This window comes from Heterodontus francisci, chromosome 19, assembly GCF_036365525.1.
Source record: "Heterodontus francisci isolate sHetFra1 chromosome 19, sHetFra1.hap1, whole genome shotgun sequence".
Taxonomy (NCBI): Eukaryota; Metazoa; Chordata; class Chondrichthyes; order Heterodontiformes; family Heterodontidae; genus Heterodontus; species Heterodontus francisci.
In genome coordinates this window covers 82,973,965-82,997,260 of record NC_090389.1, presented here as the reverse complement: position 1 = coordinate 82,997,260, position 23,296 = coordinate 82,973,965, and the positions used below count along the sequence as shown (strand labels likewise).

General features: G+C 39.6%; 1 protein-coding gene across 5 annotated transcripts in view; it reads right to left on the bottom strand.

Annotated features, from left to right (window-relative positions):
- Positions 1-8,636: 8,636 nt before the first annotated feature.
- ip6k2b (inositol hexakisphosphate kinase 2b) overlaps positions 8,637-23,296 on the bottom strand; it is a 30,271-nt gene continuing 15,611 nt past the window's right edge. For 3 of the 5 annotated variants that reach the window (XM_068052118.1, XM_068052120.1, XM_068052121.1), the window contains 5 exons: positions 16,687-16,995; positions 14,237-14,459; positions 13,161-13,321; positions 12,209-12,384; positions 8,637-9,406 (listed from right to left, as the gene is read on the bottom strand). In XM_068052118.1, the coding sequence (XP_067908219.1) occupies positions 8,915-9,406; positions 12,209-12,384; positions 13,161-13,321; positions 14,237-14,459; positions 16,687-16,888 (1,254 nt within the window). In that variant the 5' untranslated portion in view covers positions 16,889-16,995 and the 3' untranslated portion in view covers positions 8,637-8,914. Of the gene's footprint in view, positions 9,407-12,208; positions 12,385-13,160; positions 13,322-14,236; positions 14,460-14,586; positions 14,627-16,686; positions 17,150-23,296 lie in introns of those variants that run through there. The other 2 variants (XM_068052122.1, XM_068052119.1) reach the window with 2 other exon arrangements.

Genomic DNA, 23,296 nt, shown 5'->3' with positions numbered 1-23,296 from the left:
TCGGATAATGATCAAAGAGCAGGGACCCTGGCTGCTTTGTGTCCCCTCCAGAGCCTATGGGGACTGTAGTGCTCTGATTCCTATAATGAGTGAGATCAGCTAAACTCAGCAGAGATAGGAACCAAATCTCAGACCTTTATTCTGCAATGGATCAATATTATACCTCCTGGGCTATCAGGGGAGCTACCCTGACTGTTATTAATCTAAAATATTTTCAGCACAGTCATACATCATTGACTTGATTCCAATTCACAACAAACCACATGGAATTATTCGGAGATTCTTGACAAACTTTCCTCGTCCTGTAGCTATTTGACAGAATCTTAGATTCAGCCGGGTGTGCATTGGGAATAGGAACATAGGAACAGGTGTAGGCCATTCAGCCCTTCAAGCCTGTTCCTCCATTCAGTGAGACCATGGCTGATTGGTACCTTAACTCCTCCCACCTGCCTTGGTTCCATATCCCATTAGACCCTAGACTAGCAAAATGAAATCTTCCCAGGTGCCAAAATTTTCAGATCACAGAGATGATGAAAAAGGGAAAAGGGGTGACCCTCACTAATTAAACTATAGAAAGGGATGTTTTCATTGGCGTTGCTACTCTGTGAAGGAATCTGTGGCCATATTGTGGGTGCATTACAGACCAGTTCAGAGTTGAAAACAAGGGCGAGGTTCGTAGGCAATTTAGAAAGGTTTATAGTACTAACTTCAACTGTATGAGGGAATGTAACTATTGCTGAGGTCGACTGGGATCTGATTAAGAACATAGTTAAAATGGGAAATGGTTCGTCAGAAATATCCAGGATTGTGGGACTAAAAATTATACCAATGAATCTGGAGGTGATGAAAATTAGCACCCAGAGAAAAGTTTGGAGTTGGAACATGAAAATGGGATTAGAATAGATAGGTGTTTGATGGCTGGCACAGACACAATGGGCCGAAGGGGCTGTTTCTGTACCGTATAACTCTATGACTGTGCATAGACTTCCAATCCCACAGCTTCCATTTGCTTTTACTTTTGCCTTGCCTTTTTGCTATAGAGTGCACATTCCTACTGAAAACAATTAAACTGTAAAGCATTCTATTCTTGAATGCTCTCTGAGACCAGCCAGGATTAAACATTTCCATATTCAGTTAATTGAATGTCTATCAAGGAAGAACTAAATGCTAGACCTGATCCTTGGTAATGAAGCAGCCCAAGTGAGTGATAGGAGAACACATGGGAAACAGTGATCTAATTAATTTTATATGAAAATAGATAAAAGTATTGGGCTGGGAATTAACTAATTTCACCTTGACTGCGTGGCACTCCCTCAGGACTAGCCCTGAAGCATCATCCTAGATTTTGTGCTCAGGTCTCTGGAGCGACACATGGACCTACATCCTTCAGACTTGAGAGGGGAGAGTGAATCCCACTAACTCAGAGCTGCCCCTTTCTTCCTTTCCAGGGTGGGGACCACTTCCTCTAAGGTTCTTGGATGGAAGGAATACGGATTTCAATACATGTCAGTTGGCTACCCTCTGGATAAGGGGTTGAGAGACTGTTACACCACTCAAGGAGGATTCTGCACTAGCTCTTACAAGGAGCAATCCAGTTAGACCCACTCTGCTACTCTTTCCCCTTAGCCCTGCAATGTTTTCTCCTTCAATATTTATGCAATTCCCTCTTGAAAGATACTATAAGATATGTTTCCAACACCCTATCAGGCAGTGTATTCCAGGTCCTAACCACTCTTCCTTTACCAATCACATCAGATCTATGTCCTCTGGTCCCCTATCAGCCATTTGAAACGGTTTCTCTTTATTTACTTTTTTCTCTCTCTCTCTCTCCAGAATGATTCCACAGATGGGGGATTTTAGTTACAAGGATAGGTTGGAAAAGCTGGCACAAAGGAGATTGAGGGGAGATTTGACAGAGATGTACAAGATTATAACGGGCTTAGATAAGGTAGACACGGAAAAAATGTTACCCATTAAATGATGACACAAAGACTAGGGGACATAGTTTGAAGGTTTTGGGCAAAAGATTCAGGGGGGATGCGAGGAAGAATTTTTTTATCCAACGAGTGATATTGACCTGAAACTCGGTGTCCACGAGGGTGGTGGAAGCAGAGACAACCAATGATTTCAAAAGGAAATTGGATGGGCACTTGAAGGAAACAAACTTGCAGAGTTATGGGGATTGAGCTGGGTTGTGGGACTGACTGGATTCTTCCGCAGAGAGCTGGCACAGACTCGAGGGGCAGAATGGCCCCCTCCTAGACCGGTAAATGACTCGAAACCCCTTATGATTTTAAGCACCTCTATCAAATCTCCTCTTAGCCTTCTCTGCTCTAAGGAGAACAACCCTCAGCTTTTCTAGTCTATCCATGTAGCTCTAATCCCTCGTCCCTGAAACCATTTTAGTAAATCTCTTCTGTACCCTCTCCATAGGCAACATCTCTCTGTTAATTTTAAGAATTGTACAGGTTCATTCAATGGACACGTTTATTTTTAACAACTTCATACTGGCCCACCACAATTGCATAAATCAGTTGCTGCCTCTTTTGCACAGGCCTAATCTACTACAAGAGTCAGATCTTCCTCTCACTGTCATCAACTAAACATTAAAGTCTCAAAAGGAAAGGATTGGGAAAGAGAGGGACTTTTAAACTCAGTGATGAATATGCTTGACATCTGGGAAATCTTTCTGTCAAGGTGTTTTGACACAAATTTGTTAGAGTGGTAACGTCAAAATAGCCACTTCAAAACTTCCCAAACTGTGAAGTGCCTCCATTTTAAAATTTTCATCTGCATTTTCAAATCCCTCCATGTCCCTCCCTATCCACATAATCTCCTCCAGCCCTACAACCCTCCATGATCTCTCCACTCCTCTAATTCTGGTCTCTTGCGCATCCCTGATTTTAATCTCTCCGCCATTAGTGGCTGTGCCTTCAGCTGCCTGGGCCCGAGCTCTGGAATTCTCTCTCTAAACCTCTCTTTCCTCCTTTAAGATGCTCCCTTAAAACCTGACCAAATATCTCCTTATGTGGCTCAGTGCCAATTTTTTTTCTCCTGTGAAGCACCTTCGGGATGTTTTAGTACAATAAAGGTGCCACATAACACAAGTCGTTATTGTTGATAGCCCAAAAATCTTGTTTCATCAACAATGTTTACTCAAGTTAGAGGGCACATTCACTTTTCTAACTTAAGTGATGAATGCTGATGAGTAAAGTTGCTCAGTGACGCCTATAAGAGTCCATAATAATTTCAGACTTGTAATAAACTACGTCCTGGTTTAACAGGAACACACTTTTCCCCAGCCAAATTTTGCAATTTAATAATAAAGTTGAATGAGAAGGATGTGCCTTGTGCTATCAGATTTCAGCAGCTCAGGATTAGGGATGAGTTTGGGGAAGCAAAAAAGAGGAACAGAAATAGAAAACGTACTACGTCAAACCATTTTTCCCAATTGCCCATAGACAGAACATTTAAAGTGATAAGGATTCCATATACATTTTTTTTCAACACATTTCTGCACTTTATATTCCACTACCCAGCCAGTCTCACTTTTAGAGACAGGAATACATGTGATTTCAATGCAATATCAAGAACAGTATGAGTCACAGCTGGATAAGGATTAAGATGTGACATTTCCTGACTGCAGTAAACATGCTCCCTGGACTTTGCAATCAATCCACTGAAGTATGATTGGACGGGGAACATAAACGAGTCAGTTTCCTGGTAATAATGCATAGTAGAAATGTGTTGAAAAAAATGTATATGGAATCTTAATACCAAGGTGAGGAAGCCTTGTCTGCCAAGAGTGCATACTAGGAAATTGCAGGCAGTGTCTCCACGATTTCTCCATAGACAGGGTTGGCTAATGAGCCTACACCCTGGCAATACTCAGATAATTGGCCCTATTTTCCCTTCAATGGTTTATAGAATAAAAGACTTGCACTTATATAAGCATCAAAACACTTCACAATCAAGGATGTACTTTTGAAGTGCAATTGCTGTTGTAATGTTGCGAAATACAGCAGCTAATTTTGTGCACAGCAAGCTCCCATAAATGGAAATGAGATGCACGACCAGATTGTCTGTTATGGTGATGGTGGTTGAGGGATAAATGTTGTCCAGGACACTGTTATTAGAGCCTTGAAACTGGACAAGGCAACAAGCAACTGAGCACTCTAACTTGAAGAAAAGCACTGGATCAGAATACTTGAAAAGACTTGCATTTATACATCACCTCCACAAAACGTTTCAAAGCACATTATCAATATAAAGAATGGATTTGCATTTATATTGTGCCTTTTACAACCTCAGGACACCCCAAATGCCAATGAAACATAATCAGTTCTAATATAGGGAACAATTTGTACACTGCAAGGCCCCACAAACAGTAATGAGATAAAGACCAGATAATCTGGCTTAGTGATGTTGTTTGAGGAATAAGTATTTGCCAGGACACTGGGAAGACCTTCCCCCCAACCTATTTCAAAGAGCAAGGGAGTTCTCCAGTGCCATGGGATCTTTTATATCCACCTGAAAAGATAGACAGGACCCCAGTTTAACGACTCATCTAAAAGACAAACAGTGCAGCACCCCCTCAGAACTACACTTAAGCACACAATCTAGGCTGACACTTAAGTCTGTGGTGTGGGATTCAAACCCAAATAAGAGTGCTACAAGAGCCATAGCAGTTATTATTGAAGTACCATCACTTTTATAGTCAAATGTGACACATACTCCCACAAACAGCAAATAGATGAACTAAAAATATTGGCCAGTATACCAGAATTTTTTAAATAAGAGCAAAATACTGCAGATGTTTGAACTCAAATGAGAGCAGAAAGTGTCAGAAATACTCGACAGGTCTGGCAGCATCGGTGTAGAAACAGCCACGATATATTTTATGTTCCCCTGAATGGGTAGATGAGACCACAGCTCTAACAACACAGCACTTACTCAGTATTGCACTGAAGCATCAGCCTAGATTTTGTGCTCAAGTCCCATAGGCAGGACTTGAACCTTTTGATTCAGAGATGAGCCGAAGTGACACTGGAAAAAGTTAATGCAGAACATGATGCAACTTTTACAGGCCCTCTGGAGGTAAACAACCTAAAATTACATTTTCTGATTTACAGTCAGGCTTTGAGCTTGTTTGTGTACACCAGAACTGAAATATTGGGATTCTCTTTGCCTGGATCAGATTTGAATGTGAATTGCATTGCACAATTACACACCCTTTCTCAGCAACTTGTTTGCTGCCTCAAACACGACACATGCAATTATCCCACAAGGCTAGTTCAAGTGCTTCCAACACATTATCCTAGCCTTTGGTGAACACGGTACTTCATGAGGAAGAAAATGTTAGCTCACTTGCAGACTAATCGCAAAGAAATTCCATTTCTAATAGAGAGCATTGATACTGTCGTGGATATTACGACGAAGTGCACGTTTGTTATCTGAACCTTTGGACTATATTTTGCAGTTATAGTCTAATATTATCACAAGTGTATGCAAATATCTGCATTTCTGAAATGTACATTTAAAAAGTAGCACAGCCGGTGACATGGGTTCCAGTCTAGCCCAGATTGCGGAGCTGAATTTGGACAGTTGGAACTAATTTCCAATATTTCCTGCTCAAAATATTATCTAGAATTAAGAGTTTCAGAGAAGCCATAAGACATACCGGCAAACAAACTTGGTACTCTGGTACAAGTACAGGAGAGGTCCAAAGTTTTCCATTTTATCTTTATGAGCCACATAAGTATTGACAGAAAAAAAAGTCTGGAAATACTCAGCAGGTCTGACAGCATCTGTGGAGAGAAAGAATTAACTTTTCAGCTCTGAGGCCTGTATTCGTGACAACCTTGGCTCAGTGGTAGTACTCTCTCTTTACTGGTCAAAACACTGTGGATTCAAATCCCACTCTGGAGACTTGAGCGTAATATCTAGGTTGACACCCTGGACTGCAGCCCTGAGGGAGTGCTCCACTGTTGGAGGTGCCATCTTCTGGATGAGAAGTTAAACAAATGCCCTCTCAAGTGGACATAAAATATCCCATTAAACTATATTGAAGAGCAGGGGAGTTCTCTCCAGTGTCCTGGCAATATTTATCCCCCAAACAACATCACAAAAACAGATTATCTGATCATTAGCACATATTGTTGTTGGGGAGATCTGACAGTGTGCTAACTGGCTGCATGTTTTCTACATTACAACAGTGACTATACATCCAAAGTTCTTCATTGGAATGGAAGTGCTTTGGGAGATCCTGAGGTTGTAAAAGGCTATATAAATGCAATTTCTTTCCTTTTCCGCTGGAGCACAGAAGCATAAATCCCTGCCTAATGTTTAAATCCATATTCCCATTAATCTGGATTTATACTTTCAAAAGAGAAAAATGCAAAACTATAGAGCTGTTCAGATTTGTCATGGATATCTCACCAATCACTTGCACTAGTTAAGATGAATCAGTGGAACAGATTAGAGGAAGCTTCATTGCATATCTGGTTCACAATACAATGCATTCTGCAACCTAAAACAAAAATGATCTATTCCCTATTCAAATATTTTTCACATTTTAAACCTTGCTTTCAAACTCTTAGATAAAATACATTTTGTTTTGCATCCTACACAAACCCAGAAATGTTACAGGTTCAATCCACCTTAACCAACCTCAACCCAGGCAGCAAAGTTACAATTGGCTTGTGGCTCCATTCTTTGTGGTAGGGTGGGGGAAGGAAGGGAGCGTAAAGATTTTGTTTTAAAAAGTCCACTGGATTCCCAATTTGAATCACTGTCGATCCACCTCGATTGGAGTCAGAGATCAGGCCAGTACTATGAGCTCTCTTCAGCCTTTCATTAAATTGTTTACCAATAATGGTCAAGATGGCTGCATGGACCAGCTGCAGTCATGCACCCAACATGAATCATTGGTTATAAGAAAGGGAAGAAATTTGGGAAAATATATGCAGTGAAAACACGGGTAATTCACAAATCAGAATGCTACATTAAAAGCTTCTTTAATGAATCAGTTAACACACAAATTTAGGGAATCTTGTAATGGTATGCAACAATTCATGCAGTTTCAGGAGAGTAACGTCTCTCTACTGCTTTTACATATAGCTTGGGAAACCAATGTCCCCAAGCTGTATTACTGTAACCATCTGTCATAACAGAATTGCAGATTAGATGGGATAAATTTATTTGGGGTGGAGAGAAAAAAAAAAGTGAAGGGAAAGTTTTGTTGCAACCATAATCAGCAACTTGCCCATTTGACTTGCAGTTACAGCTAAACAGAATTGATCCATTCAATTTCAAACACGGACAGGGGCAGTGGAGGGAATGCAGAACGGGTCATTAAAACTATCTACAACTTGCACTTATGTAGCACCTTTAATGTAGTAAAGCATCCCATGGCAATTCAGAGTCATTTTTTGTCTGATTACATACCCAAACCAAAAGGAAATAATAGGACAGGTCACCAAAAGCTTGGTCAAAGAGGTGGGTTTTAAGCAGCTCCTTAAAACAGGAGTGTTAGAAAAAGGGAATGTCCAAAGGTTAGGGCCTACATAGCTTAAGGCACAGCAACCAAGGAACTGCCTCAGAAGGTGGTGGAGGCAGGGTCATTGAATAATTTTAAGGCTGGGGTAGATAAGATTCTTGTTGGGCAAGGGAATCAAACATCATCAGGGGTAGATGGGAGTGTGGAATTCGAGACACAAACAGATCAGCTATTATCTTACTGAATGGCGGAACTGGCTAGAGGGGCCGAATGGCCTACTTCTGCTCCTAATTTGTATGTTCGTATGAAAGCACAACAGGCTAGAGTTAGAGGAACAGATTCTCAAGAGCTGTAAGTGGCTTTTGAGATGGGGAGGGGCAAAGGCCATGGAGGGATTTGAACACCAGGTAGGTGGACAGGAGTCAATGTAGGTCAGCGAGCACATTGGGTGAAAGGTGAACAGGACTTGGTGCAAGTTAGCACATAAAAACAAGCAATGATTTTTTTCTTTTAAAAAGATGGAATTAAGTCTCAGAAACCATTGATAAAAGTCTCAAAAGCCAATGGAAGCAGTGAACTTGATTTAGTCATCACAGATAGCTTAAAGCTGCTTTGAAATTGGGTAGTGTCGGGTGCTGGATTGTTGGCTCATCTCCTGGCAACACCAACACCATCCTCCTCCACTCAAAGTAAACTCCAAAAAAAAAAACTGGGTCTTTCCTGACATCACTTTGGGTTTACCACTGGCTGCAGGACAGCCCCACACATCAAGAAACAAATAGCAGCATAAACCATGCCAGAAACAGCTGCATATACTTTAAAAAAATCTCAGCTCAAATAACAATACCAGCACCACTGGATGACGAGACACTGATCTCAGCACACCCAGCGGCTGAGAGACTGGCCTGGTGATGGAGGAAAAGCCTACGACTACACTTTTCTCACTCAGTTAAGCAAATAGGTGGGCAGCCTTCTTCTCATTGCTCAAAGTCAGTAAATGGGGCTTGTCGTCATGCCACCGAACAAGAGAAGCCAGCTATACATATAAAAACTAGGGCTCGTTAATGCAGCCAATTTCAGCAGAACACACTTTGAAAAATTTGTTTAAAAAAAAAACAAACAAAAGCATGAGAACCTCTTACCACAAAACAAGATTTTATTTAATGAACAGTTACGCACAGGAATACAGAAGTATTTGACATCTCAAATAATATGGAATGTTTGTGAAATATTTAAAATAAATAGATATCTGCAAGTGCCTTTTTTCCAGCACCAATGTAGGAAATGCCCATTTTGTTAGTCTCCTGTCGATGAATGTCTACCACCAGGTCCACGAATGTCAAGACCTTGAGATTGGTCAGTCAATAATCTGACTACAAATAAAACCCATTCACAACAGCATTACGCTTTTCTAGTTTATTCATTGTTGTCATCTCTTATTTCTTTAATAATAGTTATTAAATTTTGAAGTCCAAAGATATAGCCAGTGTCCTGCCCCTCGTGGACCACACTGTCTTCACCAAAATACTTGCAGGTTGTGTGAGCAAAGTCAATTACGCGGACATCAACCATACTGCCGCTGGAGTTTGAGTAAGCGTAGGCTCCTGCAGACTCATCAGCCGACTCTTCAGAAAGGTCTTCAGAATATTCGGAATCAGAATCCATAGCAGACTCTTTGCCGTCGTAAATGATAAGCAGAGAACTAGAGTAGAAACGATATGACTCCTGTTTCTCCAGTACGGATTTGAGTTCAGACAGTTTCTTAAGGACAGGTTCAAACAGGTCCCTGCGCAAGTATTTCCCATTATTTAAAAACTGGTAAAGTGCTTCTTTAAACCCTTGTACAGAAAGCTTCCTTCCGTGATACTTGTTCATGAACATGAGTTGGCCAGAGTCCACTTGATATACCTAGAGAGAAAATATTGACATTGATCAAAAATACAATTTTGCCATTTTTTATAAACTGGCCTATATTTGAAAGAAAAAGCTTCAGAATTCTGCATTCGTACAGCACGTAGCATTAGCAACTGCCAAAGAACAACTTAAATTCCAGCACCAAAACCCAGTTTTAAACACAGCCCAACTGACTGGATGTTATTATCCATCCTTTCAAATGTGGGCACAGCCAACTTGGTGCTTGCACCATATCACAAATGCATGCCAATCTCTCTGCAATTTTGTTCAATATAGTACAAATCCATTTCCAGCAGAATTAGCCATTATACCTTTGAATTATGAAAATAAAATGGCCAAAGGTAATCCTATAATCAGCAGGACAATGTCATTTGTGCGGGGAAAGTAGCGGATTTCTACCAGCCATCCCTCAGGTCTACAATTATTTTGTCAGTTAAACTACTGAAATATATTTTAGTTACATAAAAGTGGCAAAGGGAGTACTGAATATAAAGACCTCAGTGTTGTTCTGAATAGCTACTAGAATGTTGAACAATTAAAGTGGACTGCAAAGGGGTGCCATTTTTGTCAAGACCACCAACTTTGGCAATGTTTATACAAGTCCCTTCCAACAACTTTCCTTGCTTGCTTTAGTAATTAATGCCAAAGGCTAGCAGGAAAGTTTATGCACTCTAGTTCTTAATGACAGTGTGCAGATTTTAAATCTCTGCTTAATCAAACACATTTTGGTTAAGTTAAAAAATCTCAGGGCTTAAAACTACACTTTCAATACTGAAGTACATGGTTCATTAACTGCTGAGACACTCTAGAAACTTAGCAGTACTGTACAACTGAAGAAATTATAATGGGAATAAGGAAATGGCAGAGATGTTAAATATTTTGCATCAGTTTTCATAGTTGAAGACAGAAAAAACAATAGTGGAGAACCAAGAGTCTACTGACAGGGAGGAACTTAAAAGTAAATATTAGTAAAGATAAAGCACTGGAGACATTAAATGAGACTAAAAGCCAACAAATCCCGTGAACGTCATAGAGTCAGAGATACAGCACTGAAACAGGCCCTTCGGCCCACCGAGTCTGTGCCAACCATCAACCACCAATTTATACTAATCCTACATTAATCCCATATTCCCTACCACATCCCCACCGTCCCACATTAGGGGCAATTTACACTGGCCAATTTACCTATCAACCTGCAAGTCTTTGGCTGTGGGAGGAAACCGGAGCACCCGGCAGAAACCCACGTGGTCACAGGTCACTTGCAAGCTCCGCACAGGCAGTACCTAGAACCGAACCCGGGTCTCTGGAGCTGTGAGTGCTAACCACTGCGCCGCCCCAAGTAATGATTTAAATCCTAGGGTTCTAAAAAAGAGGTGGCAGCAGAAAGTAATGGATGCACTGGTTGTGATCTTCCAAGATTCCCTTGATTCTGGAATGGTCCCAGTGGATTGGAAGGTAGCAAATGTAGTAGTGCTATTCAAAAAAGACTGACATCAATTATCAGGAAGGCTTAGAGTAATACTAGCATAGAAACACAGGAAGAATAAACAGGTCATTTTCAGTTTGGCAGGCTGTTGCTAATGGATTGTCACATAGATCAGTATTGGGACCTCAGCTATTTACAATCTATATCAATGACTTAGATGAAAAGGACCAAGTGTGATGTATCCAAATTTGCTGATAGTACAAAAAGTTAGGTAGGAAAAAAAAGCTGAGGAGGACTCTAGACAGGTCAAGGTGGCTGGGCAAGGTGGCAGATGGCCTATAACGTCAGGAAATGTGAGGTTATTCAATTTGATAGGAAGAATAGGAAAAAAGGAGGATTTTTTTTTTAAATGGTGAGAAATCATTAAATGTTGGTGTTGAGGAAGTTGGGTGCTTTTGTACGTGAAACAGCACAAAGGTACAGCATAAATTAGGAAGGCAAATGGTATGTTGGTCTTTATTGGGAGGGGGTTGGAGTACAAGATTAAGTAAGTTTTGCTACAATTGTGTAGGGCTTTTGGTGAGACAACACCTGGAGTACTGTATACAGTTTTCATTTCCATACCCAAGGAAGGAGATACTTGCTTTAGAGACAGTGCAACAAAAGGTTCTCTAGATGGGCTGAGTGGGTTTGTGCTATGAGGAGATTGAGTAGAATAGGTCTATGCTCCGGAGTCAAGAAGAATGAGGGAATCTCACTGAAAAATATGGTTGCGAGGGTTTGACAGGGTGGATACTGAAAGGCTGTTTCCCCAGACTGGAGGATTTCGAATTATTAGAGGGACATAGTCTCAGGGTAAAGATTGAGATGAGAAGAAATTTCTTCACTTGGAGGGTTGTGAATCTTTGGAATTCTCTTCCCCATTGGGCTGTGGATGTGCAGTTGCTGAGTATAGACAAGGCTGAGATAGTCAGATTTTTGGACACTAAGTGAATCATGGGAATTGGGTGAGAAAGTGGAGTTGAGATCAAAGTTCTGCCACGATCGCACTGAATGGCAGAGCAGGATCAAGGGGCTGCATGGCCTACTCCTGCTCCAATTTCTTATGTTTCCTACTTTCAATCTGCTACACCCAATATAGTTGTTCCGTAAAAGACTGAACACAGCCTCCTCCATTTCCACCCACCAATGTTCCCTTTAAGCTGCGCGGCCATGCAGCAACCTGAAAGTTCCCACACAGGGCACGCACAAGTCAGTGCCCTGTGTGCACAGCGCTACAAAAAAAAAAATTAGCTGCGTACTACAAAAAAAAGTACACTGACCAAACCGCCCCCACTTAAAATACAGCCTCGATATAGCAGTAAACACACCTGCATCCCACAGACTCGAACACCAATCACAGCTGAAGTGCTCTGCTGACATTTACGGATTTGGTTAGCCTTCTTTTCCTCAGACGCATCGTCCCCATGCTGGCGTGTTCCCATTTTCAAGTCCAGAACACATGGGACTTCATACCGGCAGGTTAAATTCTCCAGTAAAATAAATTCTGACAGCAGCGTTAAGGCAACACATTTTCAGAACAAAAAGTTAGTTAAAGTCTGGTTTGGGCCTATGCGCAGTTTCCAACTATGATGCAGACTGACTAACAATTTGTAGCTTTAGCATGCTATTACTTCTGTAACTTCACTAAACATACAAAATGAAACCAAATAGGTAAAAAATTAAGCCAGTTTTACAGCAGTTTACCAAAACAAACAAACACTTATGTCTGCAATAAAACTCGATAACGAGAAATCTTATGGATAGGAAATATCATCTTTCCCTTCCAAATCTCTTCAGAAGCTACAGAAATGTCTCCCAACCTGCCGAAGACTAAGACAAAACAAGTCACGTTCAGTTTCCGACTAAGTACCAAAGTCAGTCTGGGTTCATTCTTAGTGGTTCACTCAGCACAAACCACACCCATGAAAAGGCAACAAGACCAAAAGACATGATAGCCTATATGCAGGACTTTCTTCTCCTCCTCCCCTTCACAAACATACCCCGCTCACTCCACCCTCAGAAATCATATCAAGCAAATCACCTGCACTGCTCCCAGCAAAAACAGTCATACCAAAAAAAAGCTCAACCGCATCCAGAGACTCTCCAACAAGCAGATATCAAAATGTACAAATCTTTATAAAATGTGAATGCACACTTGTACAAATCGCATGCAAATGCACACTTTGAAAATTCAACTAAAAAAAATAGGGGAGTGGGGGGGGGGGGGGGGGGGGAAAGAACATGAGCATTGTTCATAGGCTACAGTGGATGAAAGGATACTGTATTGGTTTCTGTGTTTGGCATTATCCTTCATACGCTTCAGCTGTTGCTGGTGGCACTTCATGCTCCAAGGATTATGCTTTACCTTCCCCGACTTCTTTTCGATACTATAAAACAACACTTCAGACTTCTTTGATTCAAATTCCTCATCTAGTTTATGGCTACAAAAACAGAATCAAGAGAGTTCAGCTGTTAAATTCAGTCTCTGTTTGGAGAATTATTACACATGACAAAATTTTTTTTTTTAAAGATCAGTTCGTAATCTGTACACCACAAACAAAGCAGATCTCCTAAATCTGCATTTCCCTATTTGGTTAAATACAAAACCATGTTCAAGTATTTAAAAAGCAAAAAAGTGTATTTTTCTTTTTATTAAAATAAATTGCAATGGGTTACAGTATTGAAGTGACAGGTTGAAAAAAGTCAGAAGCTTCCATTTAACAAAAATGAGGAATGGTGAACGAAAGTTCCCATCCAAGCCTCACACCATTCTGACTTGGAACTATATCGCTGCTCCTTCACTGTCACTGGGTCAAAATCCTGGAACTCCCTAACAGCACTGTTGGTGTACCTACACCCCAAGGACTGCAGTGGTTCAAGAAGGCAGCTCACCACCACCTTCAAGGGCAATAAACGCTGACCTAGCTGACGAATAAAAAAAAATACTGAACTGTTCACTTCAAAAATTGCTCCCCAGATGATTTTTTTTTGGGGAAGAACTGGGACTCAGCTTCTTCCTATAGCAATTTTTGCCGAAACACAGCTACTTAACAGAAGTTTCAGCAAGGGATGCCATTAATTCCCTATTATTTAATGGAGTAGTAGTATCAAAAATTGAAGGCCGATAGGTTCTGCCTGTTTAACCCTTAAACTAATGAGATATAAAGAAAAGACAAAGTATTCTACTGTGGTGTAGATACATTAAGAGTAAGAGATTAAGTCCAACCAGTTATAGGTATTTGGGACAAACGAGTCCCATCCCAAATAGTTTAAAAAACACTGTTTAGTTATATGATGATGCATTTTTAAATTCTATGGAATTTAAATAAATCAACTGCTTCACTTCTGAAACCAACCTTTTCATTTTCTCTTCTTTCCTGTTTTGCCTGACCCGTTCTTTGCCGTAGTTGTCATTTTCTAGTAACACAGGTTTCTTATTACTCCATTTTATTAGCTTATTTTTAGGTTCACATTCGGAGTTATCTACATTTTCTAAATCAGCTTGGTCCCCTGATAATGGGTAGGCAATTAAGCACAGATTTCCTTCTTCATCTTCCTCAAAACTTACAGAAACGACTCCTATAAGAAGAACAGAAAAGGCACCAATTGTCAGATAGGCAGAAAGCAGACATAAAAACCTTAGCAACTAAATTAGTCACTTGATTAACAGAGTAACAGCGACAACAAAAACAGCCTGTTTGCTTACCCAAGCCTTCAGTTTTTATGCAGTTGTGCCGGCTTTCAACCTAACAAATCAAAAAAAAACTAGACAAATTCCAATTTATACAAAACAACCCACCCCAAACACTGCACATACATCAGCATATAATAAAATAGGAGTCAATAAAACAAGTGAGACAAATAGACTTGAGGAAGTTGTTTATTGGAACTGAAGTTATTTTTTGTGCAATTTATTGAGAAAATGTATGCAATAGAGCAACATGGAAAATACCATTTCATCCAAATCTTGGAGGGCAATGCACCATAGTTCTCCAATTATGAAACAGAGCATAGCAATGCAATTCATAAAGCCAAATGGTAAAGAGGCTGATGCAGAATAGTGAATACAAAGCTTGCTGCAACATTCTGACACAGTGAAATACAGAATCCTGTAAAGCTTTGTTAAACTCAGGTAAACTGCAATTATGAGACAGACAAGCCAGCACATAATCCCCCATAAGCTCTACATACAAACAATTACAAGGTTAACTCAAGAAGTATTACATTCCAATTTTTGCCAATTATGTAAAAATAAACACCAATTCATATTTCCATTTACTGTTCTGCAATTCATTGTAAATGTAGTGCATTCCACCAACCCCCTGCCCCACAGTCAATGACCTGTGCTTGCTGCTTTGCAAGTTCATTGAAGAGGTCTGTAAGTAAATCTGAGGCCAGTCTTTGGTTTGGCTCAATGTGTTTACAAAGAATTTGGTTCAGCTGTTGGTTGACTGCTGCTTCAATCCTAACTTCGTCTTTTTTTTTTGAACAATCCAACAGCAGTCTGAATGGGTCTTTTGTCATCCTGCACGACTGCCAGACAGAGCATTCTGGATGAAGGAACCCGTAGTTCAGATTCGTGCACTGAGCAGCTGGCCATGGAGTAAACATCAAGAATGGATCTAACCAGGGGATGGCGGAACCCAGGTTGTCCTTCAGACAGGCAGGGTTACCTAAGGGAAGCTAGGTTAAGGCCTAGGGCTTTATCCTGGAAAAAAAACATGAGGGGACAAAGAGGAGCTGTAAGCCCCACCTTCCCCAAAGCACAAGACAACACATCCCTAAAAAAATTCTAAATTTACATCAAGCACATGTGTTACATATTAACCTAAATTAGTTCTATTCTAAAACTTCATTTTACAGAATTCTCTTATCTAAAAAAATATTCATTGCAACAAAAGATTAAAAGCTATGTCTTTCTGAAAATACACAACTTAATATTTCACATTAAAGCATTCCAATGAATGTTATATGATTGGCATAAATTACTGTAAAGAAAAACTATACTGCATAACCCAGTACTAAAGTTAACCTATTCATTTTACATTATTTCATTGCTTCAAGTACTGATAGAAACTAAATCTGTGAACATATTTCCTCTACAGTTTGTGCACATTACTTTCTTCCCTCTTAAATTAAAACTGCGAGATTGTAATGTCCAGATGTTGTCACTTACTGTACTAGGAACTTCCCCAACTACAGCCTACAACAGAACTGGCTGACTCACACAACCTGGTGGAGCTAGTTGTTCCAGTCGATCCCGTTCCCTCTAGGTGAAGGGCGGCAGGCTCTGAATGCTGCTTTTCCAGCTCTTACCTCAACTTTAAAAAGCCTGCTAAAGCCTACTGAAATCGTTAGAGAGAGAAAAGCTCCAGCGGTTTCATTTATACTTCAATTTAATAAAAACATACAATTTTGCACACTGGCAAGTCTTTAGAAACTGCATTTATTTAAAATCTACTTCATGTTCAAGGTCAAAACCTGAAGAAAAAAAACTTTACAAATACTTAACATTTTATCCACCTTGGATGAACTTACCTCCATCAGCAGACCCACTAAAGCATAGTAGAATACAGGCTACTCAAGCGTCACGCAACTACACTGCGATCTAGTTGGCAACCACCTGTCAGATCACGGCTTTCATCTGATAAATTTGAAACAAAAACAAGAGACAAATATTCTTCTCCCCACCCTCCCAAGATAACCCAACACCAATCAGACTTTGTACAAGAGCAAAAAAGGAAAAAAAAACTAAAACACAGAACATTAATACATTTCCAGACTAGAAATGGGTTTTTGTACTTACCTTTATACTGTGGTGTAAACCGGCACATCTCTGGAGGCAGTGTTTCATAAAACTGGTGTTCCCGTTGAATGAGGGGTTTACAAATGGTCTTGTCATTAAAGCGGAGGACACATGAATGCCCTCCGACCTGATGAACAAATGGCTCTAGGAGGACTCCCTTTGCATAGTTCTCCACTTCCATTGCTCCTAGTGCTGGGCTCATCCTTAAAGCACATTAGACAAAACAAGTACAGCAGGCTGTATGAAGACGACGGCTACAACCAAGCTGGAGTTTCTTTTTCCTTGGCTGGTCAATATGCTACCAGGACCCTGCAACAACAATGAAATTCCCAGGGTTTAGGTTCTTTCAACAATATAGCCAATATAATCTCCTCTCAAAGTATGTCAGGCAAACATTCCAGTAAACAATCTCTTTGGTAAAAAGAGACAACTAAACTGAAACACTGGGAAGAGCAGTAAAATACTGAACTGTGAGATCACACACACAAAAATAACTGATCCAATTATATTCCTCCTACGTCATAAAGTGTGACCAATTGACAGCCACTTACTTTCAATGGGAAGGCAATGGCAGTGAGCCAAAAAAAGGGAATGAGGGTGGGAAGAGCTACAGAACAGCGCTGCCCTCAGCTGGTTTCCGTCCACTTCACAGCATTTCCTTATCATGAAAGGATCAAAGTGCAACATAAATGCACTGAAACAATGCACATAGATCAAAGCTATCCTTAAAAAAGCCAATAGCCTCAAGTCTTTTTATCAAGTTTAGTAAAAGATTAAAACATAGTTAAACGAAAAGACTACGAATACACTGATGCTTTCTCAAACATAGAAGCTTTAAGGAGAGATCAGCGAGCATAGATATTTAACACCAGTAATGCAGAGGGAACCTTGGAAATTAATTTTTTATGTCCATCGTCTCCCAGATGAGACTGACAAACATGGTTCTAATGGGACTGGAAAAGTTAGTTGAAACGGAATTGAAATCTACTCTTCTAGCCAGGAACCTGGTATTTCAGAGCTATAGCTACCACTTTCTGTTAGTTTGATACAAAAGACAATAATAACTGCAGAATTTCATTAATTACAGAATAAAAACAATGATGCGAAATGAAGAAAAAATGCCTTGTTATTCAGATTTTAACTGCTCTGATTATACAATTATTGGGAATTATTTTCAAATATCAGATTTTAATGACTTTATAACTAGCTGTACAAGTCAAGATGCCATAGCATGTCTCATTGTTTTTTGCAAAACTGCAACCAGCAATGTGTATTCTCACATTTGCTTCCAGTAAAATTACTGTAGCAAAAAGTTTAAACACAACAAAAATCAATTTCTAGGCATTCCACAAGCCAAGAAGAAATAATCCTCATCCAGAAAGACAAGTTAGAAAAAAAAGTACAAAATCTCAGGATAAAAGTACGGGTTCTACAACCAAAAATTCAGCTGTGTGGTTTAGTTACACATCTGTCTCCAATAGGTTCGCTCGTAAATGATCTACTTACAGCTGTGGATTTCTTGGGGGTGGGGTGGGGGAGCAAAGGGCAAAGAGTTATCACTCCACTTAGCAGTAAAGGATAAAAGACAATAAACTTTAGAATTTGGATTCAGTACAAGTCCAAGACAAAGGATTTCATAACTAGAATTTACAGGCACAAACAAGTAGTGCCATCTGCTGAGTGACAAGCTAATGAATCTCACTGGTGAATACTAATTAGGTGAAAACTAAAGGCCACTGCCATCTAGAAACACACCCTCGCAGCAAAAACAAGTCAGATTACACCCACGCCTCAGCGATGTAACTAACACAACCACAATCTGAACAAGATTAATGGGTACAAGGATAACCAAATGGCAGACAGAACACAATGGCCCCTGTGCTGCTGAATATATGCAGTGCAGCCAGTCAGAACGGATTGAGGGTTGCAAGAATGCTACATATTATTGAACTTTTGTTTCAATTAATTTGCACAGTATCAGAAATATTTCACAAGTTTTACATTCTTGGGAGGTTTTAGCTGTGGTTGGTTGCTTAACCTCTTTGAAATACAGAATCTACTAAACTCATTCCAACAGTGGACTGTGATTTAGTAGCCTTTTCATGACCCAGCAGTTTTACTGAAGACTCAAGACTAAAATATCAGATGGTATCCAGTTTGCTGCATGCCTGGACACCAGTGGACGCATATCACATCTCCACATTAAAGTCGTACAGTAACTTATGCCAATCCAACTTCAGCCCCACCCTAACTTGTCAAATAATCTAATTATTTACATGAACATTATCTCAAGTTTTCTCACTAATCGCAATCCTGCATTGACAGATTTCACTTAATACATAGGTAATTCATCACCAGGAACATTTTCCTTTAATGTTTTATACATTGTCTTTTAAGAGCTGATCTCATTGAAACCTACAAAATACTTAAAAAGGAATAGACAGTGCAGATGCAGTTAAGATGTTTCCCCTGGTGAGGAAGTCTAGAACCAGGCAACAATATTTCAAAATAAGGGGGAAGCCACTTAGGACAAAGATGAGGAGAAATTTCTTTACTCAGAGGGTTGTGAATCTTTGGAATTCTCTATCCCAGAAGGCTGTAGCTCAGTCATTTGAGTATGTTTAAAGCAGAGATTGGCAGATTTCTAAATACCAATGACATAAAGGGATATAGGGATAGTGTAGGAAAAAGGCATTGAAGTGGATAATCAGCCATGATTGTATTGAATGGCAGAGTAGGCTCGATGGGCTGAATTGCCTTCTCCTGCTATGTTCATACATCCAACCTTTTGCACAGTATTGCATGATGCTGACAAATGCAGCAAAGCATGCTTTCCACAATTGTTAATGTAGAGGACCACTAAATTAGTTGTCACCGACCCCTTTCTTCGAGCCAACTTTCCTTCTGAAAAGTTATTGCAGTTCGTTGACAGTGTAATGAACTCTGGTTGCCCTCTCGTACTTTGTCTAAGTCGACAATCTTCATACACAAGGGATCTAAGCAACCAACCTGACTGTTTTTGTCCTTCCTATTCTAATCCTACCTCATGTCACCTTAAAGCACAGATTGTGAATCAAAAACAGGCAGTGCCCATTTTCTTCATAACACTAGCATTATGCTACTATTGAAAGATAAAAGCCATTTACTCGGGTGAAGAATGAGGATAGTTATGCAGCATTAATAAATTTAACAGAATATGAAAAAGTGCATAATATATTGTTTGAAAAAATATACAATTTGTACAAGGAATTATGGCACGTTGTAAGGATATGCGTGAATACATGCAAACCCACAAAACCCATGTTTGTGTAGCCAAATTATCCAGAATTCAAAGCCAATATTAAAACTGCTTTCAACGAATGTCAAATGTGGTTGCAGTTCATGGCTTTAGGATGGAACATAACATTTCATAAGGTGAACAATTTTACAAATTATGATACTTAAAATGCTGTTTGAGTTCGTTTGAAACAACCTTGTGGTATGAGTGCACAAGGCTCTGGCAAATACAGCCAATTTACTAGTGCCACCTTGGTCACAAAACTGCTCTTTCCTTCTATACCCTCCTCTGATGTACTGGTGATGCCCAACTTGAAAAAAAAATGTTTAAAGCATTAAATGTGATAGCTTACCAACAGGGAAAACAAGAAACTTACAACCACCACTATTATTTCTCCTTCACACATCTTCTACTGGCTGCCATGATCAGTTACCAGCTAATGAAAGTGTTTCCCGACACTAGTTCTGAATATGCCTTACACCAGGTCCATCCTCCATTTTCCAGTAATGCAATGATGGTTTTATCTGCAACTGCGCTCTGAATATTTCCCATTTAGTAGGGTGGAAATTCTGATCTGCGATACATTGAATGTACTTGCACGGCATTTTTCGCGTGCACTATCACAAAGATGTTAACCCAAATGAAAATGTGTGTCAGCCATAGTGTTTCCATTAAGTCTCCAGTATGACAACTGGAAGCCACAAATTTCCAGACAAACAGCAAATGGAATCTTAAAATGATGTATTCTGCTATTGGCAAGAGATTAGGGAATGACTCAAGGTCACAAAGAAACATTTTAATACGAACATACCAATGGAGGAGCAAGAGTAGGCCACTTGGCTCATCAAGCCTGCTCCACCATGCAGTAAGTTCATGGCTGAACTGATTGCTCCACATTTCCACCTATCCCTGATTACCTTTCCCCCTTGCTCATCAAGTATCTATCTACCTCTGCCTTAAAAATATGCAAAGACTCTGCTTCCACCACCTTTTGAGGAAGAGAATTCCAAAGACTCACGACCCTCAAGAGGAAAAAATGCACCACACACTATACCATTGAAACCATGAATGGACTTGTATGAATGTTTTGCTATTTCTTGAGTGTATTTGGCTGCTGGGGAGTAAAATATGAAGTTATTTAACAGCCTCATTGTCTAACTATTCAGATTTTAATTTGCACTAGCAAATAAAGTAATTCTTTATCCCGTGGTAGTGACAAATTCTGTGATGCAAGTTTAAAAATTAGCCACAAACCTCCTTAGCACAAAACCTAATCATTAGTTGCTGCTATCAGCTAACTTTAACATATTACGGTATACCTCAGATACAAAATCTGGCATAAGAGCAAGTCAAAAGCTCGATCAGAAAAAGTGAACAGTCTGAAAAGGGAAAAAAATACACAATGCATAAACTATATGGAAGGAAAGCAAGGGTAAAAATAATTCGAAACAAAATAAAATGCTTAGCAATCCAGTAAAGAGACTTTTTGGTGTAGGAGACTATATAATAGGGGAGACAAACCAATACAGTAATTGTAGATGTGAAAATACAATTTCACACGTAATCAACCAAGAAGTGATTTCATTCCTGCAAGCAGACGATAATCACAGAAGGATTATAGAAATGCTTTCAAAAGTGCACATGTTGTGCTAAATGTTCAGTTAAGCACAAAGTCTAAATAGGCCCTGGTAATATGTACTGCTATTCCAAACTTTGGGTTTTTTTTTTGGTAGGGAGGGGATGACAGAACAGGGGCCCAGACATTAGTTGGGATGGGAGAATTCTTAACTTGTTTGGAAAAACTGCAATAGATTTAACATAATGGGTTTCTAAAATAGCTATAAATGGGTTTGAGTATTTAACAGAACATTCATTTATTCTATATATTTATTAAAAGCCAAAGGACAGCTTGTGATAAAACTTTGCGATTTGAATTTTACTAGCCGACTATCAGCAAAACAAATTTAAGCCAATCTCACATTTTATATTTCTTTGGATCTATAATTCAGCATTACCTTCAAAACGGAAGATACAAAGAACAGGATGCTGATGTAAAAGTCGACCAGCAACTAAATCAAACTATTTTAAACTGTCAAGTACAAGAGGAAATTTGAAATGTAAACAAGCTTTTGGGAGCTGAGAGCGCAATGTTTATCACCTGCTCACCATCTGTCAGCTTTATCCACGCAATGACAGGAGGTTCCTTTCATATGTATACTGAATTGCGTACTATTTTTACATTACACATGCCATCTAAGAAATGGTTGGGCATTGCTGGCTGTCTGTTAACAGTCAAACTAAAGCCTTAGGCAAACCACCTAAGAGAAGTTAAGTGTGCATATAACTTGGTCTATGCAGAAGAGGTATAAGTATTACCAGCTTTTTCATAAGCTACTGCTCTACCCTACAAATAAATCATCCTGCAGAATGTTAAACCAGTTTCCAGTATAAGAAAATTCAGCCAGTGGGAAAATTTGAATAGCAAAGCTCAAAGTAAACAGGGGAAAAAAATGTAATGAAAAGCAAGCCCCAACTTGTTTAGATTATATTTTGCCAGACATTAAAACAGGCCAACGAACAAAAGTTGAACACACAATTGTATCTTTTGAACGGATTACAAATTAATGCAATAATTCAATTTTAAGGTAACTTGCAAGTTAAAGTGCTGCATATCATTTGTAAAGCAACATTTTCCAGTAAATACATTTTCCTGTCAGCTGAGCATGCAACTATCATAAACTTGAAAAGCACATCTTTCATGTAGCAATATTATAAAAGTAAAACTATTTTTATACTAAAATAACAGTAAGTTGATAGAACTGGGAACACAACTTATATATGTTTGCAATGGAACACAAGGTATTCTGCCGACCCTGCCTTAAATTTAGCTTTTATCGTCTTATCAGCCATTTAAATTCCTGGTATGTTGCTGTCAACTTGCATTGGAGACAGTTCAGAGAAGGTTCACTAGATTGATTCCTGGGATGAAGGGGCTGTCTTATGAGGTAAGGTTGAGCAGCTTGGGCCTATAGTCATTGGAGTTTAGAAGAATGAGGGGGTGATCGTTTTGAAACAAGATTCGGAGGGGGCTTCAGATGCTGAGAGGATGTTTCCCCTTGTGGGGGAACCTAGAGCTAGGGGGTCACAGTTTCAGAATAAGGGGGTCGTCCATTTAAAGACGAAAATGAGGCATTTCTTCTTTCAAAGGGTTGCTAATGTTTGGAATTCTCTAACGCAGAGAGCAGTGGAGGCTGTGTCATTGAATATATTAAAGGCTGAGTTTGACAGATTTTTGATCTGCAAGGGAGTCTAGGGTTATCCAGGGTGGGGGGG